The sequence below is a fragment of the Heloderma suspectum genome, chromosome 2, assembly GCF_057233095.1.
Source record: "Heloderma suspectum isolate Gila_16-S chromosome 2, 16-S_ref, whole genome shotgun sequence".
Taxonomy (NCBI): domain Eukaryota; kingdom Metazoa; phylum Chordata; class Lepidosauria; order Squamata; family Helodermatidae; genus Heloderma; species Heloderma suspectum.
The window spans coordinates 77,712,200-77,732,547 of NC_139459.1; the positions used below are offsets into that span (position 1 = coordinate 77,712,200).

The window sequence follows — 20,348 nt, forward strand, 5'->3', positions numbered from 1 at the left end:
CCAGTCAATAACCTCACCGTTGCATTCCATATTTGCTGCAGCTTCTGAACCGCCCTTAAGGGCAGCCCCACTTACAGCGCATTACAGTAATCCAATCTTGAGATTTCTATCTAAGACTGCAGTCTTATATCCCCTTCACCAGATAAAAAGTCCCATTGAACTTAATGGGACTACTGAATAGATATGTGTAGGATGCACAAATACATGAACACTTTTCATAATACAAAATTCAAGATTCATGAATTTGTGCAATTCAAGTGCAATTCTCCCTAAAAGTAAGTTATTATTATCAAAGATATGACTTAATTCATAAAATCATCCATTCATCCTTTAATTCATCAATTTATTAGCACTGTTCTCATTAAACTGAAGCACTTGTTATTAACAGATAAGTATAATTTGTCACTGGCCGCACACAGAAGCTGTGCGAAAGGAGTTACTTAAATGACTATATCAGGCTGCTGTTAAAAGCACAGGAACAGGGCCAGAGGTGTTTTTGAAGTGGCAAACATCCTGTTAGGTGAGTGTGTGCATTTTCTTTAAAGAACTGAGTTGGAAGTTCACTGGAGAGACAGATGAGCAGATCATTGGATGCCCTTAGACAAGATAAGCCATGGATTAACCAAAGGGGTGTGTGTGTATATAATCAGGATGCATATAAATGTGAAACCAGGATCCTATTACATTTAATAACTGAAACTGTTCACAGAAAGTATCTGTTTGAAGATGGGATTCCAGAGATATGCTGCAATGAGTTCTTTTGATAAGGACACTTGGTGGTCGACCTTGTCAAATTTGAATAAGTGCTTTTAATTTCTAAGTGCTTTTATGAAACCTTGGATATAGGAACATTGTGTTGCCAATCTTTCTTTGCAGCAGTGGTTTTGGGGAGAAGAGAGGGATCCTTGAGCAAATGAATGAGCACAGCAAAAGGAAACTGTGTTATTGTGAAAACACTTCTGTGAATTTGTACGTAACCCCTTTTACTTAGCTGCGTGCCTCATTCAGTTTTTTAAAAACCGCTTCATTTGTATGGAAACAAACCCTTCCAAGTTCTGTCCTTGCATTTTAAAATCTTCTGGCAAGTATCTTTTAAAAATATCCCACAAAAATGGCTTTTGTAGCTAAATTGTGCATGGGATCAAGGTTGAAACGGGTATATGTGGTAACAAAATTGAATTACTTATGGTATTGCTATATAATCTGTCATATAGTCCCTAATACGTTCTGCATTCTGAGGCAGTTGTTTTCAGGGCAAAGAATGTGTGTTCAAACCATTTCCACCACTGTCTTCCTACCCTTTATGAAAGAGGCGTGCTGTAGATATTCATTGGTTTTAAACGTAAACTTGGAAGACTACATTATTAACTCGCAACATAGTACATCAGTCTAAAGTTTTTCCTCCTCTCCATCCATCATAGGAGAACAAACCACAGCTGGATACATTTCTTTTCCATTGCATAGTTCAGTTGTGTAATGTACTACAGGTATATCTGTGCTTGAAAGGACTTAAGCAGTTAGTTTCTCCTGTGATGGAGTACTTGTGACATTAGCTGTTTCCGAGCTTCTGCTTAATTTCCAGTATCAGATGGTTTCACTGGACTTTGTATGTGAAGCAACCTCAGAATGGATGTTTATTTTTATTATTAAATTTATTAATTGCCCATCTGGCTGGTCACCCAGCCACTCTGGATGTTGCTTTTTAGTTGTGTATTTTCTACCCCCCTTAAATTTTACTTCTTGTGTGGCTTTAAAACTGTTGGGATTATGAAATACCTTCTTCTTTTTAATCCATGCTAGGACTGGGCAGAGCATATGCGTTGGCTTTTGCTGAAAGAGGAGCTTCTGTGGTTGGTAAGTTGTTTACTTTTGATCTTCAGCCAGCAACCATTGCCTTTTGTAACTGCGACTTGAAATGCGACAACTTGTTCTGCCAGCCTCTGCACTTTTCATTAATCGTTATATGCCTTACTCTGCCAAATCCACTCCTGTGCTTCTTTCCCAGTGAAATGTATCTGACTTAATTTAATTGGCCAGGCAGCTGGGGCTGCGTGCATGGGGGTCATTCTGTGTCTTTCACGTTGCTTATCGTGCTGGCATTCTGGTCATACGCCCTCTTTCCCACAGGCACTACTTGTTCATGGGGAAATGAGTGCTAAGCTTCAGTGGTAGCTACCTGTTGGGGAAATTAATGTTTCCTGAAAACAAATGCAGCTGTGATAACACAACGCCATCAGGACTGTTTTAGAAGTGTGTGTGTCTCAAAATGATGCAAACAGTGTTGTGGAACACACACACCAACACACACACACACACACACACACCCCTACCTCACTGTGGAACTTCAGAAATTAAGGGGGCAATCCTGTGCATGTTGGCTGCGGCATGCTGGGAGTCGTAGACTTTTTTGTCTAAACATGCATAGGATTGCACCTTAATTTGTTTTTCGGTCATAGCCATCCATGATAAGGCAACACCTACTCCATCTGATGCATTAAAGAGAACTGAGCAGTTACTTGGTGTAGATATATGCACATAGATATTAGCACACTGGAGAGCTAACAGGAGAGAACTAAAGGTAGGCCTATATGCCTGAATGTGTTTATAACGCATTGGAGCCTCCTTCCCCAACCTGGTGCCCTCCAGATGTGTTGGACTGCAACACATGGCTGGGGGATGCTGGGAGTTGTAGTCTAATACATTTGGAAGGCATCAGGTTGGGGAAGGCTACCCTGGAGGGTAAACCAAGTTGAGATAGAAATTAAAAACAACAGGAATATTAAAATACTTGTTATGGAGCAAATGCTTTCAGCTTTTCTCCCAAGAGTGAGTGTCAATTCTCTGCAGCAAATTTAAGTACATTTACTAGGAATTCAGTTTTATTGTTTTCAGTGGCACTTGTTTCTAATTAGCTGCACATTTCAGCCTTAAGACTGCAGCCCCATGCATACTTAACTAGAAAATATGTCCCATTGAACTCACTGTGGGGCTTATTTCTGAGTGAACGGGCCTAGGTTTGGCCCGATAAACACTTTCACCCCATCTGGAGTTGGCAGTAGCTGACTCCTACTTCTGCTTGTATAGCAACTGTTTTGGCTGCCTGTGTTGAATTTTCATGAAGGTTTGTGTATTTTAGTACCTGGAAATTAAAAGCAAAGTCATTATCACCTGGCAGGAAAGCTCCTTGAATGAGGAGGTGTAGTTTTTCAGGAGCTTACTTGGATAGCCTTTCAATCCACTTGTCTCCATGGGTTTCACCAATGGACAAAGATTCTTACATTATGCAACATGATTTAGGGAGTGCTGTAGTGGGGAGTAAGTAGAGCATGTCTCGTTTAATACATCACTAATGCCAAGCTGCAGATTTGCAACATCACTCTGTGTACTTCAGCACATCAAAACTGGTTTTGTGTGTTGCCAATATTCAACCCTGATTAAGGTTCATTAAGCCATGATTTCCAAATCTGGTTTGGAGGACAAGTGCTAATTATAGTTTGCCCATTTGGATATGACAGCAAACTAATGTTAGTGCTAAATTAAAAACAGAAAGGGAACAAAAGATGGAGGGGAAGGAGAGTAGATGACAACTTGCTGATCACTTGAACTGAGCTAGTAAATCATGTTGGCAGACCTGAATTAAGGCATGGAGAATGTGCTTTTGAAAAGTTTAGGTAGCTCTAAACCAAGTTGTATTCCCCTGGCTGTGGGCTTCGACCTCTTAATTTAGAGGTGCCAAGATAGTGATAAATTAGACCCAGGTTTACTTACAAGGAGTACTTTATTGAGTCACTTACAGCACACAGGCGTACCCAACAGTTGGATCAGACAGCTTCTCTGAACCCAGAGCCATGGGGTAGAATGGGTTTTATACCTATGTTAGCAGTGAGGCAGCATGACAACAGCAAGCACCATCTAGCATTAATTCCCAGCATAGACTCACAATGCTTGGTTCCCAGCGCAGCCACTAAGGTAAACAGACTTTGCTTCCCAGGCACATCCTGATCACTCATTAGTATGGAATGTGCCGAGGCCGCTATCAGCCTTTTGACTCATCTCACATGCTCAGAGGCTCACTAGCTAGAGAATTGCACTAATAATGAACTTAAGCAAGGCATTATGGATCTCTAGGACCCTCTAGCACTACAGATGACTTGGTTACGCTCCTGGGGCCAATACATTAGTAGAATTGCAAGTTTCCCTAGAAATGTAGCCAGGAATGGCAGCTGTTGTATTTATCATAGGATTACACTTTTTTTTTTTAGAACAGGTGGGGAACCTGTGTCTGTTCAGTTGTTGTTGGACTCCAACTCATTTATCCCTGACCTCTGGCCATACTGGCTGGGGCTGATGAGATGAGTCCAACAACATCTAGAGGGCCACAGATTTCCCACCCCTGTTTTAGATCAACCATCCCCTTTGGTGATGGAAATGGGCAGCTAGCAATAAATATGGCAAAGGCCAACCCCCCCCCCCCATACTTTTCTACTTTCAAATTTGTGGTGGGATCCAAAGGCGTTACGTCACCTTGCAAACTGCATGTTGAATACAGGTTTTTTCTTTGGAGTTTCCACTACAGCGGCTCTGACAGCAAGTGCTATATAAACTGATGAGTTGGTGAAAAGGAAGTTAAAAGGGGGAGTCAAGAGGATTAAATCCCTTCAGAATGTGTGGATATTACTCAAAACCACAATAATAGAAGCCCAGCTAAAATGTATACCACAAGTTAGGAAAGGTAGCACCAAGTCCAAGAGGTCACTGGCACAGTTAATGAGCAGTGTTAAGGGAGCTATTAGAGAAAAGAGAGCTTCCTTCAGAAAATGGAAGTCTTGCCCAAGTGAAGAAAACAAAAGGCAGCACAAGCTTGCACAAAGGTGATGGAAGCAGACAATAAGAGATGCGAAAAAGCATTTTGAAGAATATATCTCTACCAACATCAAAGCCAACAATAACTAATTCTTTAAATATATCAAAGCAGAAAATCAGCTAGGGAGGCAGTTGGACCATTCGATGACAATTGAGTTAAAGGAGTACTGAAGGAGGACAAGGAGATTGCAGTGAAGCTGAATGAATTCTTTTCATCCATCTTCACTGCAGAAGATATAGGACAGATACCTGTGCCTGATGTGATGTTTTCAGGAAGGGAGTCTGAGGAACTGAGGCAAATAGTGGTGACAAAAGATAAAGTTATTAACCTTATTGATAAACTGAAAGCAAATACATCACTGGGCCCAGATGGTATCCATCCTAGTGTTGGACTGGGAGCTGGGAGATCAAGGTTCTAGTCCCCACTCGGCCATGGAAGATCACTGGGTGACTTTGGGCCAGTCACAGACTCTCAGCCCAACCTACCTCACAGGGTTGTTGTGAGGATAAAATGGAGAGGAGGAGGATAATGTACACCGCCTTGGGTTCCTTAAGGAGGAAAAAAAGTCGGGATATAAATATAATTAAATAAATAAGTTGCTGATCTCCTAACAAAAATATGCAACATGTCCCTAAGATCAGCCCCTATACAGGCTGGACTGGAAACCTCTATACAGGCTGGACAAAGGACTGGAAAATGGCCAATGTAACACCAATTTTCCAAAATGGATCCAGGGGGGATCTTGGAAATTACAGGCCCGTTAGCTTAACATCTGTTCTGGGCAAATTGGTTGAAGGCATTATTAAAGATAAAATTAATAAACATATAGAAGGACAAGCCCTGCTGAAAAAGAATCAACACAGCTTCCGCAAAGGTAAGTCCTATTAGAGTTCTTTGAGAGTGTCAATAAATATGTAGATGGGTGATCAGGTAGGCATTGTTTACTTGGACTTCCAAAAGGATTTTTGACAAAGTCCCTCACCAAGGACTCCTGAGAAAACTTAGCAGTCACGGAATAAGAAGACAGGTCCTCTTCTGGATCAGTAACTGGTTAAAGAACAGAAAGCAGAGAGTAGGAATAAATGGTAAATTCTCCCAATGGAGGGAGATAAATAGTGGGGTCCCACAGGGATCTGTATTAGGACCAATGCTTTTCAACCTGCTCATAAATAATCTGGAATTAGGAGTGCGCAGTGAAGTGGCCGAGTTTGCCGATGACACCAAATTATTTATGGGGAGATAAAACAAAAAGGGATTGTGAAGAGCTCCAAAAGGATCTCTCCAGACTTGGAGAATGGGCATCTAAATGGCAAATGCGGTTCAGTGTAAGCAAGTGTAAAGTGATGCACGTTGGGGCAAAAAATCCCAGCTTCAAGTATAGCTTGGTGGGATCTGAGCTAGCAGTGACCAACGAGGAAAGAGATCTTGGGGTTGTGGTGGACAGCTCAGTGAAGATGTCAACCCAGTGTGCGGCTGCTGTAAAAAAGGCTAACTCCACGTTAGGCATAATTAGAAAAGGAACTGAGAGTAAAACTTCCACTATCATACTGCTCCTATACAAATCTATGGTGCGACCACACTTGGAATACTGTGTCCAGTTCTGGTCACCACACCTAAAAAAAAGATATTGTAGAGCTGCAAAAAGTACAGAAAAGGGCAACTAACATGATCAAGGAGCTGGAGCATCTCCCCTATGAGAGAAAGTTACAACAGCTAGGATTGTTTAGCTTGGAAAAAGGAGGGTGAGGGCGACATGATAGAGGTCTACAAAATTACGCATGGTTTGGAGAGTGTAGATAGGGAGGCATTTCAAAATGTCTCTCTCAGAATACTAGAACCCGGGGTCATCCTATGAAGCTGATTGGTGGGAGATTCAGGACAGATAAAAGGAAGTCCTTCTTCACACAGCACATAAACTATGGAATTCATTACCACAGGATGTAGTGATGGCCACCAATGTGGATGGCTTTAAAAAGGGGTTGGACAAATTCCTGGAGGAGAAGGCAATCGTTGGCTACTAGTCTTGATGGCTATGTGCTACCTCCAGTACCGGAGGCAGTGAGCCTATGTACACCAGTTGCTGGGGAACATGGGTGGGGGGGTGCTGTTGTGCTCATGCCCTGCTTGTGTTTTCTTGGTCGACAGCTGGTTGGCCACTGTGTGGACAGAATACTGGACTAGATGGACCCTTGGTCTGATCCAGCAGGGCTCTTCTTATGTTATGTTCTTATGAAAGCACCTACAACAGAAACTATGCAGAAAGGACCAGTGCATGCAGATCGTTTTCTGCAGCAGTTTAGCAGCTGTTTTGCATTACAACTTTTGTTTTGCAAGTGGTTAAAGGGTGTTGACATCAAACCTTAATAATTTTTTAATGTAAGTAGTGCTCAAAATATGCTCAAAACAACAAAGGCTCTGTAGCAGTAAAACTGAAGTGGGGAAGGTTATGATTTTAAGGGGAAACAATTGGATTTTTAAAATTTAAATTTGAAGTTTATCTTTTTTAATGTTAATATTAAATTTTCTTAAAGAAATAACAAGGTTAATATTAAATCATCTGAATATAAGCATGTTAGCCCTAAAGTTAGGGCTATGAAGATAGCTGACAGCCCCCGAACTCAGAGGCTGCCAAGTATCCAGTGCAGGGTGGCCAGAGTATGGAGGCGATCCTCGCCGCCATGCTCCGGCCATCCTGCATTTTCACTAGACGGGCGACCACCTGTCTGGCTTTGGAGCAGGAGAAAAGGAGGCTGGGGCGAGCATAGGTAAGTAAAGCAGCTTCCCCAGCCTCCTCCCTGCCCCACCCCCTTTCCCCCATCTCTGCTCTCCATTTACCAAGCGCGGAGATGTAGCTGGCGGAGTTCTGTCCACACTGGTGGGGAGTGGGAGGGGGCAGGAAGTACCTCGTAGCCAGGAAACCAAACAATCCGATGTGTTTCCCCCCCACTCCAAGATAGGGGGCATAGGATTGTGCCCTTAGTCTCTAAACAGAATAAGTGCCTCTACCAGATACATTGAGAAAAGGCTTTTCTATGTCAATGAAGAACCAATTTCATCATTTCTCAAATGTGAATATTTACAATCTGCTCACCAAACGTAAGCATTTCATATTCCCTTTATGAACATAAACTACTTTAGTCTGCCCAGTAATGATCAGACCTTACTCTGACCCACCAGTCATGGACATTTACTTTTGTTTGTGATGGTGGGGTTGGGCCACAGCAGAGTGAAGCAGAAAGAAACAGCACCGGGGTATCTGTCCAACAGCGCAACAGGCACAACTGATGGAACAGATTCCCCCTCCCCACAGCAGCCCCTGTTGTACCCACCAAGGTATGCTCTAGAAGGCTGAGGGATCCTCCAAAGCATGGGGGGGGGGGCAGTGAGGAGGTGAGCAAGGAAAAATCCTGTTGTGCAAGCACATGTCCACCTGCATGATGTTGAATGGAGCCCACTATAAAGAAAAGAAGACAACAATGTCAATTGCACAGGTTCCTATATTCCACATTTAACCTCATAACTCTTGTGACTAATAGTCCGAAGGAAGTCCCTATATGGGAATATTTTAAAGACATTCCCTCTGTAAACAAAACAAAAAAAGAGGAAGGCATTCACAAGTTATATGGTACAGTAAAGAGATGCAAAGCCTGGTTGTAAGAATGAAACATTGTACATTTAAATGTATTTAGTTGTAAATTTCCATGTCTTAGTGATCAGATCTCCACCATTGATCAGGAAATATATGAAGAAGTATCAGTGGGAAACTTGATTTAAATCAATTATTTAAACTGGTCTCTAAATCAGGATTTAAATCATTGATTTAAATTCCTGGATTTAAATCAGTCCACCCTGAATTAAAGCCTGGTGAATCAAGCCTTATATAGACTGGGTTCACATAACACAATAACCCACACTCAATTGTTGAGCGTGGGTTGTCATTGAATCATGGATTGTTGTTGAAATGTGGGGTTTCATGTTTTCTAAACCCAGCTGTGGTAACAAACCATAGTTTGTTAACCACAAACAATCCACAGTTCACAACCCAACAACAAACCATGTGTTCTCATCATGTATTGTTTGTGGTTATCAAACCATAGTTTGTTAGTGCAGCTGAGTTCAGACAACATGATAACCCATGTTTCAGCAGTATCCCACAGTTGGACAACCCTCACTCAACCATAGTCAATCCTTAGGTTATCGTGTTGTCTGAACCCTGACATTGTTTTTAAGTTGGCATCATGTTCTAATTTTTTCATGAATTTAAAAGCTTTTCAGTAAAAGGTTTTCAGTCACTTTGGTCTAGTTAAAAATTATACGCCGTTAAACAATTGTTAGCCTTTGGGGAATAACTTCCAACAGAGGAGCTGAGGTTCTGCTCTTATTACCTCATGTCCTCTCTGTAATTCCATATGGTTAATGCATAACCAAGGCAATATTTTATAAGCTACAGTGGAAGTTATCTGTAAACCTCTTGCTCAGGACGCTACAAATGTCCAAAGCACATAGTTGCTACATATAGTTCATTTGTGAGCTGGGCTAGTTTGCATTGTGGCTTTCCAGAAATGGCAGAAGAAGGTCAACTTGTAAGTAGTATCAAAAAGGAAAGACAAATTCTTCTAGTCAATTCTTCAGTAGACGGGAGACTTTACTTTTTATTCAGACATTTGGAGTGTTTATAGCTTTACCTTGGACAATGGTCAACCCTTCTATATCAAAGTCATCTTTTCTGTTCTTTCTTGCGAACTGATACCCCCATTCATATGCAGTTTTTGTTGTTGAAAGTGTTCTTAAAACTGAAACACTCAACAAAAGTATAATTTTAAAATAACTTTTAATTGTTACCATTCTGCTGTTAAGTCATAGGAAGGGTCCTAAGATGAGTTTGGATAAAAATCCACTTCAGCATGTCTGTTCTTGAGCTGTTCCCAACATCTTTTGGTTCCAACATATATTGGAACATTTCCATGACCCCATTCCTTGTGGATTTCCATTATATGACTACCGCGGAGTTCATCCTTCTGGTGGGAGGAAAAAGCAGGGTGTAAAATCAAGAATCCTCAGTCTCTGGAATTGCTATGTTTTTCAGTGATTTGGAATTGGCAGTGTCAGTATTGTATTCACTGGTGCGTTCTTCAGGAAATTATACTTGGGATTGCAGCGTAACTGTACATGGGATTCAAACTGTTTTCTTCTGCTTTCCAATTTTTGTTTGGCCACTAATCATAATTAAAAGGAACTTAAGAACAGAGCGCTAACTTGTCATAATTCTATAGATTTCTGTTGCATGCTTCATTTTATGCAATTGTAGCTGGTATCATCTGTGGAGATCTGCACCTCCCATACCTACGTACCTCATTACAGATCTTATCTGTGTAAATTGTAGCCTGTGTGTGATTCTGCGCACTGTTAGTTAAAGAATCATTTTCTCTTCATTCCACTTGGTTATGGAATGCCTGAATTGAAGTTGTGGTGTTGTGCTGTGCTCCTTATTTATTGCTTTCTAATGTGGCCTAGTTCTGGCAAGGATCTTGAATTCTTACATTCACAGGCTCTACAGGTCTTAATCACCATGTATCTTAAGACCACTTTCTTAAGATGCAAGTCAGGCTCACTTTTAAACAAATATTTTGATACTTGTCAGTTAGTTCGTACTGTATTATTCTAGAGCAGCCTTCCCCAACCTGGTACTGTCCAGATGTTTTGGACTACTGCTCCCATCATCCCTGATCATTCACCATGCTTCCTGGGGATGATGGGAGCTGTGGTCCCAAACATCTGGACAGTACCAGGTTGGGGAAGGCTTCTGTAGAGACACCTTTCAGAAGGAAAACTTGAAAGTCAATGGCATGACATTAGGCTAGAGACGGGGCACTGTGGGCCGAATATAGAGGTCCCTATTTGCCCTGCCAGCCTTCTTCCCCAATCCCCACCCTCTCTCCTCCGGCTGTTTTCTATCCATAGGCTTCTCCCCCCACCTGTGCCTGCCCCAATGAAAATCTTTTATCTCTGATCAGCAGCTAACCAAAGATATAAGTTTCTCCCACCTGTAGAGATTGGAAAGAAGAGATTTTCCCTGCTTCCCCACCACACTGCATTTAGGTTTTACAAAAGCCTCCATTGGTGGATTTATAAAAGCCTAATTGCAGCATGGGGGGGGGGCATTTTCGGAGGAGGGCCACTGCTGGGGAGGGTTAACTCTCCCCTCCCCAGTGCTGCAACCTCCTCTCAAAAAATTATCCTCCCCACTCTTCAGTCAGGGCTTTTAAAAGCCTCATTGAGGAGGGAGCATTTTCAGGAAGGGGTGTGTGTCTTGTATGTATGAATGTGGTCTGGGCAATCATGTTGGTGGCCACATGCTAGCACTGCTGGCCTGTGGCCCCTGCCTGGACCCCCTTTGGCCCCTGCCTGGACCCCCTTTGGCCCTTTGGCCAAATAAGGTTCTCCACCTCTGCCTTAGGTCCTTGGAATGTTAGGACATTGAAATGCATCTCACTAGCTGAAATGGCACTGGGACAAGGGTGAGAATCGACATGGATTAAAAGTAATTATTAAAATGGCTTTCTCTGATACCCGAGTCAGACATTTAGCAAGGTACTTGCAAGCCTTTTTTCAGATGTGCTAGTTTTGCACTGGTAGGAATATTTTAATATGTGGGAATGACACATTCAAACATACCATGCCCGGCATGCTGATCTGAAGTGGTACAGTCACACAAGAGATGCACCACATACCATGCTAAATATCTGGATGAACTCCTTGTTTTAAATAACACTTCCAAAGGATATGTGTAATTTGGGAGAAAATGCATAAATATTCCAGGAACTCTTTGTACAATGTGATTGCATAAAGTATTAATTGTTATAGTAATCCTAGGTATTTGTTGATACTGTGACCTTTAAAATACTTTGCCCCATGAAGCTGAAATCCACTAACTTGGTTGGCTGCTGAAAGAAATGAGTAATTAGCACCTATTTGTGCCAGTAGAGAAAAGGCTCAGATGTAAAGATTTGGCTAGACTGTGCAGTTAGCTTTCTCAACTGATAAGACTTGGTCATGCAAGATTAGCAAATGTTTTCCGGAGAATTGTCTCCTGTGCAATCTGCCCACTTGGCTGTCTAATCACCATGTCACAGCAGCCCAAATCAGCAATTGCTGAAAAGACAAAGTGCAAGAGTCAACGCTGGCTTGTTTCCATGGCAGAAGGAACTGCAGCAGCCCAAATCAGCCAAAGCTCTGTTTTCTGTTGTGCAATTCTTTCCCGTGCCCGCATGTCCCGTTTTTGGATCCCACTCTGTTTTCTTATTGCAGCCTTATTTCTGGTTATCAACAGCAGTGAGCAAACCTCTACGCTCTCCCCCAGCCCCATCTTACCCTCCCCCAGTAGCATATACCTAGCCACCTTGTTTAATAACATTTGGGATAGCAACATTGCTTTAAACTAGTAAGTTGGTGCCTTTATGAGATCATTAATTTTATGCTGTTCCTTTATCCAGTGTATTTTTCAAAATAATTGTTATAGACACCTTTTTAATGTACTTCATCAACCTAGATAAATGAATGACCCTAGCAACTGAACCAAATGTTATATTGCATTCTCTTGCTTGTCCACATGGTGGTAATGCTGTTTCATGTAAGCAACAGAACTAAATATGCAATTTGCTTTCCTTTTGAGGTTCTCTCCTATATGAGGTTGTTTTGCATTATTATTACTTAATCTGGATTTTCTGCATGCTTTAGGAAGATAGCACTCGATTTATGGCTGAAAACATGCAAAATAAAAAGTACATGCTTCTTACCATTCAAAAGCACTGAATTGCAATGATGAAAATAAAATGGTCATTTCTGCTTGGAATATGAAGTCGAAGAAGGTTTTGCAAAATCCTTGTTTATATATCCATGATCTTCGGGGCTGTTGCTTTTAATCATCGAGTGAGTCATTTTTAAAAAACAGGAACTGATAAAAGAAAGCCTTCATATGGCCCGGAGGTACTGTCATTTATCTTGCAAGCACTTCTGTAAACCTCCCAGAAAGCTTTGGCTGTGGGGCAGTATAGAAATGCAAAAAAAATAATAATAATTAAGCAAGCATTTGTCAGATGACCAGATTCCCACCTCTGTTTTAGAGTTTAATGTTGAAAGCCTTAGTCTGCAGACTTCAAACCCTGTGATGACTGTCAAATGGTACAATTGGTAGACACCTGTATTTCAAAGGCCCATTATATAAATTTGATTGGTATCTTTTTTGGTAGCCCCCTCATTGTATTTGGCATCCTTTTTAGATTTGTGAATGTTTCATAAGGGTAGTAAGATTTTGGTTGAGTCACGTTGATGCACTTTCAGTTAACCAGTGGCTTTCATGCTTATTGCCACCAAGAAACTATCTTTGCATATGGGTAAATCAAGTTTGAGCTTCTGAACCAGATTGACACTACTGGTTTGACTGGGCCTATTGCTGTTGCTATTGTTCCAGCTCCACAGCCATAAAAAGGCAGATGGTAAGTTTGGCTGGTGGTTCTTCCTCTTACTTCTGACCTGAGGTAGTCAGACAGCACTGAGGCAATGTCTGGAACATCTCTTGAGACCACAGAAAATGACAAATGGTTTACCTGCAAATTCCATATAAAGTACCAGTTGGCCCTAATTTCTCTTTTCTCTTTGTTACACAGTGAATGATCTTGGAGGGGACTTCAAGGGACATGGGAAGAGCTCCTCAGCTGCTGACAATGTTGTTGAAGAAATAAAAGCCAAAGGTGGCAAAGCAGTGGCTAACTATGGTATGTTTCTCACCTTCACTTTCTCCCCACCCCCAAAATAATATATGCAGCTAAATCTGCTATTGGAACATGCATACTGACAATAGTTATGGAAGTCTCAACTCCCATTCTTCATGATGATTTATACAGTTTTGCCAAAATCTCGGATTCTTCATCGGGGGTTTCCTTGACATTTTAAATGGATACCACTAATCCAGTGACAGTCATCACTAGTAGAACTTGGTCTTGTTTTGGACTCACCAGTTGGTTCTAATCTTGGACCTGGAAGCAAAATCTGAATTGTCCTTTGCACAATATTGTTGCCCAGCTGATGGGTTTAGAACAACTCAGTATTTTGGCATCTGGTCTATCATTTGTGTTAGGAGCCATGAACAATAAGCACGTTCTTTCTTAAAGGATTTGAAGTTATGTAAATGCGGTTTATTTCCCATCAAATGATTATTTCCCATTTGTTGTAGCTTGTATTGTTTGCTTTGAAAGTATGCAGTGGTTGTATTAAACGAAGAAGACTACATTTCACTGCCCTAATGCTTATCTAGAGAGCTGATACTTTCTCCCTGGTACATAAGTGATAGCTCTGCTTCTTTATTTTGTAAAGCACTTGAATGCTGCTTACATTGCTCTACCCAGTAGTTTCTTAGTAGTACTTGGACTCAGTGACTCGGTTCGCACGTCACAGCAGCAGTTCTGCGGTTCTTTAACCAGGGACTTGTGGGGACAAGGGGAGCTCACCATTTTCACTTTTAATTAATGACACAGGATCGCCCCTGTTTTTGGGTTGTTTTGTGCCATGGGAACCTGGAAACCCTGGGTTGTTTCTGGGGTAAATAACCCAGAGTTAACCCAACAGCCAATCATGGGCAAATCATAAGCTGTGATGTGAGGAACAGTCCTAAGCCTAGGAGGTAAAAGATACTTGATGCATTAAAGAACACACCCACTGTGCATTCTGAGAGTGGTCATTAAAGTGGCCGTCTTTGTATCCTTTAGAAATATGTTTTCCCTTCTAAGGGCTAGTGCAAATACAAGGGCTTAGGTCCAAAGAACCAACTGCAGTTACCATGTACTCAGCAAGGCTTTCCTGTCCCCCTTCCCACTCCACTCTGTCGTGCCTATCTGCCACTTCATTTCTGAGGATCAGGGCACCTCACTGGAATTACATGTGTTCTGGGGGCTGCAATCAGGGAGAGGGTGGATTTGCTTCTATGCACAAATGGAAGTGTCTTCCACTCACTCAAGGAGCACTTTGGTTCCAAGCCAGTCTTTTCTTCTTCATGCAGACAGTTCTGTCCATCCACAGGTATGTATTTATGTGAATAACTTCTTGGAGAATCATGAACATAACTGGAAGAAATTCTCTGATTGCAACCGATACCTTCGCAGGAATTACTGCTGTCTGGATTCATGATCAGCTTGCTTGCTGTCATCGTACATTATTCATGCCAGTGCATTGCTGAGTGAAAGTCAGGATAGTTTGCATATGAAGAAAATATTGCATGTAAAGTGGCCCCGAGGCATTGTATTCAGGTTATCATTTCATGTGTCCATCTCCCGCCCCATGATATCTCTATTTTATCAGTCCAGTTGACTTCCATTACTGATCTATGTTTATTTCTTCTCTGGAACGTGTTTCCACAGATTCAGTGGAAGCTGGTGAAAAGCTTGTGCAAACAGCATTGGAAGCTTTTGGGAGAATAGGTATGATTTCAAGATTATGTGGATTGCTTAGTGGGGTTAGATGTTCAGAAGCTCCTGTGTTGGCAATTGTATTGTCAGTGACATCCTATTAGTCAATTAAAAAAAAACACAAGGTAATATTTGGAAATGAGTCCTGTTCCTGGGTTGTTTTTGTGATGTCCAAACCCAGAAATTCTTGTTTGTTTAGGGGCTAAACAACCCAGAGTTAACCCATGGGGGGGTTGAAGGGGGGGTTAACTTTGGGTTGTTAAATAACCCACGTTTCTGGGTTCACATGACATGAAACACAAGGTAGTTTTAGCTGGTATATTTACCTTGTTTCACAGTAAGGGAAACCTAAATGACCTCACTTCCTGGTTGGCCACAGATACTTGATAACTCTTGGGGCGGGGGACAGGCTACCCTGGCCACTATGGGCTTTTGTTCACAAGCTATGCGGTAATCAGCTCAGAGCACGCCACTTGGTGTTCTTCAGCCCCATGCAGACCAAGGCTGATACAGGTGATGGTGGGGAGACCAAGTGGCTGGGTAACCATTCTTGGGGGCCACAGAGCCAAACATAATCTGGTTGCAAAAACAGAATTTGGAATGGAGAACCCTGAAGCATGGTTTTTCTGTGGAACCTGACTAATCCAAGGAAAATAACAAAAATAAAGAGAGGCAAGGGCAATTCGGTGAAGAAGGCAAGGAGGGGAAGCTGTGTATATGTTTGTGCTTGGCTTTAGACCCCAAAGATCTCGGCACACTGCTCTAAAGGCTCAGCTTGTCCACCGGACGAATAAGCCACCAGGTTTAGAGTCGGAAAATCATAAGCCGTGACACAGCTCACTAAGAGACATGGCTCCCAGGATTCCAAGGCCCAAAAGGGGTCAGTAGCCCCAAGATTATGGTTGCGTGCCCAGAACTGGAGGCTCACAGGTGTGCTCACTGTGTCATTGGGTTAGACCATGAATGGAAACTTCCTAGAGAGCCGCAATGGGTGTTTTACCTGGGGGTGAGTATCCAGTGTTTCCAAGCTTTGCATACCGCAGAAGTGCAAGCATTTTGTATTGTTGATGTAAGTTTTCTCTCTGGATTTATCAGATTAAATGTAGTAGTGTCATAGTAAACAGATATTAAATTAAATGCCCATAACATAGTAGGAAACATACATTATCATACATATTAGACCTAGGAATTGAGTAGATGCATCTTAATATTTTAAGATGCATCTACATCTACAGTAATACATCTTAATATTTTGTCTGTATTTCTTTTACAGATATTCTGATCAATAATGCTGGGTAAGTAAATCTGAATGTAGATTCCCCCCACCCTTCCATTCCATTATGTTATGACCCTTATGACTGAATTCATGATGACTGAATTTATGACTGAATTTCCTTCCATGTAGGATACTGAGGGACCGTTCATTCCCTAGGATCAGCGATGAAGACTGGGGTGAGTTGATTAAGTAGCAAAGGCTGTTGTTTTATAGAAATAGCTATATTGCATTTCTATATACTTGTACTCCTTCAAGATATGCACGTATTGAACTGCTTGAATTCTTTCTAGATATAATTCACAAGGTGCATTTGAAGGGGTCCTTCCTGGTCACCCGAGCTGCATGGAACCATATGAAAAATCAGAATTTCGGAAGGTAATTCTGGATTTGGTTGCTCACTGAGTGTACTGTAGATGGATCCAAGGCTGTGTCAAGATTAGTAAGAGGAGAAGTACTATACTGACCCTGCTGAATGGGACAAGCTGTGGTGTGTATGGCGTGGATGGGAGGAGGTTGAGGGACCTTCCGTGAGCAGAGCCCTTCTTGTTGCAGAAGGTCCCTTCTACTGTCAGAAGGCAGATCCTGGTTCCAACCTGTTATTATTTCATAGCACTTTTAAGTATTCAAAGTGCTTCACATCATTATCTAATTGAAATTCTTACAACAGCCCTGTAAGGTATTCTTATCATCCATATTGCAGATGGTAAGGGTGGGAGACTAAGGCTGGGAGAGAGTGGCTTGCTTAAGGCTACCTAGTGAGTTTATAGCAGAGGAAAGATTTGATCCTGGGACTTCCTAATTTGTAGCTCAGTCCCTTGACTACTACAGTGTCATACAATCTTCAGGCTATACTATCAAAAGGCTGTTTAAAACAATCTCTAAACATGCCTCAAAAAGTCCCAAACCTGGCTGAATTATATCATTCCTGTGTTTTCCAGTAGCCCAGGCAAGCTCCAACCATAGATTAGTGCTGGCTTTCACTAAAAGGGGCTTCTCTGCTAGCCCCAAAGCCAAAACATCCATATCCCATTTTCCATATCCTCCTTCATTGTGCTTTCAGAAAAAGAAGTTTTGCATGTTATGCCACATTGTTCACAGTCAGTCACAATTAAATTGGATATGGATTTTTAAGAAAAACTCTGCTATGTGCATGAGGAGTTAAAATATTTGGCATATTTTTTTTCCATTTTCAGATGGCTTTATTTATTTAGCATTAATTTATGATGACTTCAGTATTCTTTTGTTAACTATTTTGTGCTCTAGTAATTTGAGTGTTGAATTTTTCCATGCTCTCCAGGGCAACAAGGACTATTTTAACAGAACCAACAGCACAATTCTAAACATGTTTATTTGGAGGTAAAGTTGCTCGGACTTCAGTGGAACTTACTCCTCCATTAAGGCTGCAATCCTATACATGCTTACCTGGGAGTACATTCCATTGAACTCAGTGGGGCTTCCTTTTGAGTAGACATGCATAGGTTTGCAATGTTAGACCTGGTTTGCACATAATGCTAATCCATGATTAATTTAACCCATGGTTAACCCATGGATTGTTGCCCTATCCAGGGGTTGTCTGGCAGACAATCAAACCATAGTTTTTTTTCTCAATCCCTGATTGTTTGTTTCTTTCCTCCTTTGCATGCTCCCTCCTTGTATCCTAAATGCCTTTGCAGCACAGTAGTACTGGCATGTAGAGTATTTGAGGGTTTTTTTTTTACCACTCTTGCCTGCCATCTCTGTAGCTTGGCAAAACATCCCATGAACAACCCCTGTTTCTGGGTTCACACGTAATGATAACCCATGGTTTAAAAAACTCAGAGTTCACAACCCAGCAACAACCCATGGGTTCTATTTCTGGGTTGTTCTTGGCTAACAAACCATGGTTTGTTAGCGCAGCTGGGTTCACACTTCACGACAACCCAGAATCCAACAAACCATGGGTTAAATAAACCATGGGTTAGTGTTATGTGCAAACCAGGTCTCAGTGTTCATAGGATTGTGGCCGAAGTCATTGTAGTCACCATTTCATGCACATTAACTGTCCATAGAGGGAAGATTATCGTGTACTTGCTGTTAACAGTCATGGTAACATACTAAGTGTATCCCTTTATCACTGCTACTGCAGTAGTTTGTGTGAATCCACCCTAAGGTAGAATAAGACAGTATATCTGGAATGACGTATTTTCTGTTTCCTGGTCACTGATTGGCTCTTAGACCTTACTAAACTAGCCAGTTTATCTCTTATCAGGTAAGTTTGCAGATCACTTTGCTACTGTATGAAAAGGTTAGTGCTTGTAGCTGGATGTGCCAGCACATAATAGGATCCAATTAACTTGCTTTTACTGATGTATTCTCCTCATATTACCTTTCACAGCTTTTGTTGCTATGAAATTTTAACACAGGGATTCATTGCTTTTATTTTCAAGAATAATTATGACTTCCTCAGCTGCTGGAATATATGGCAACTTTGGTCAGGCAAACTACAGTGCTGCCAAACTTGGTCTTTTGGGTCTTGCGAACACACTTGCCGTCGAAGGCAGGAAGTACAACATCCATTGTAACACAATTGCTCCCACTGCAGGATCCAGGCTGACGCAAACCATTATGCCTCAAGGTAAGCAACTTTTTAAAATTACTGGCAGATTTAGTATAGTTAAATTGCTGTGATACTTTTCTGCTTCTGAATTTTCTTCTGCTTTGGATTGAACTTTGGATTTGGTCATTAAATCACTGAAAGACAACCACATGATATAGGATCAAGGATTTCCCCCATTCCTGCAAGAAGCAACATCTTGCTGAAATAGCAGGAGCTATTAGGAAACAGAACTTAAAATATTAAAAAGTGATTTGGTTGGGCTAATCTCTAGTGAATACAGCTTTAAAAAGAAAGAAAGATCTAGAACAGTTCATGGAGAATAGGTCAACCAATGGCTATTAGCTATAAAATTTAATAATAAAACCTCAAGACTCTTGTCAATATAATTTTGATTGCAACAAACTTTACACTAGCAGGATGGCTGTCTCCGTCGTAGAGTGATGATAAATTTCCCTGGGGCATCAAACTGGCCACTACTGGAAATAGTGTGTTGAGCTAGATGGAGCTTTAGACTAGATGAACCTTTGATCTGATGCTGCACGCAATTTGAAGTTGAACTGATTTTAGATGCCCATAGCTTTCAAAGTGAACAAATCCATGTAACTTAAAGTCATCTTGCCTTAGTGAGTTGTGGATGAGGCTTTTTTTTTTTTTAAAGAAGCACACTATATCAAAACAAATGGAGGAGCTACTAAATATTCCTTTCACAGAGCATGTTGTGGATTAGTTGGGCTCATGTTCAATGAAAGAAGCATGAGAAATTGCCTGCCCTTTGTCTGTCCCTGGATTCATTTCTCTTGATCCTCTTACCTGTGAATGATGTACCTGACAGCTTCCATACAGGACCACCAGAGCTCCTTGACGTTGCTATTTTCATAGTACCTCCTGTTCTACCACTTCCCTTTGGCGGTGTTGAGATACCTCTGTTTCACCTCATGATATTTGTGATATAGGCTCGTGATATATAACTTGTGATATAGGCTCACTTATATCACGTTGTTCCTCAGGTGGCTTCGAAGAGTCACATCCAAACAATTTAGTCACTTAGTGACACTATTGGTCTTTGTGGTGTCACTTGAATACTCTTGACTACTTAAAGTAAAGTGGAACACCAACACAGATGCAAGATATAAAAGAAATATTTTTCCAAAC

General features: G+C 41.4%; 1 protein-coding gene across 2 annotated transcripts in view; it reads left to right on the forward strand.

Moving 5' to 3' along the window:
* HSD17B4 (hydroxysteroid 17-beta dehydrogenase 4) overlaps window positions 1-20,348 on the forward strand; it is an 82,401-nt gene that overhangs the window by 4,848 nt on the left and 57,205 nt on the right. For both annotated transcript variants that reach the window (XM_084833935.1, XM_084833936.1), the window contains exons 2-8: window positions 1,801-1,854; window positions 13,531-13,638; window positions 15,277-15,336; window positions 16,598-16,619; window positions 16,730-16,776; window positions 16,891-16,975; window positions 19,027-19,214. In XM_084833935.1, the coding sequence (XP_084690061.1) occupies window positions 1,801-1,854; window positions 13,531-13,638; window positions 15,277-15,336; window positions 16,598-16,619; window positions 16,730-16,776; window positions 16,891-16,975; window positions 19,027-19,214 (564 nt within the window). The remainder of the gene's footprint in view (window positions 1-1,800; window positions 1,855-13,530; window positions 13,639-15,276; window positions 15,337-16,597; window positions 16,620-16,729; window positions 16,777-16,890; window positions 16,976-19,026; window positions 19,215-20,348) is intronic.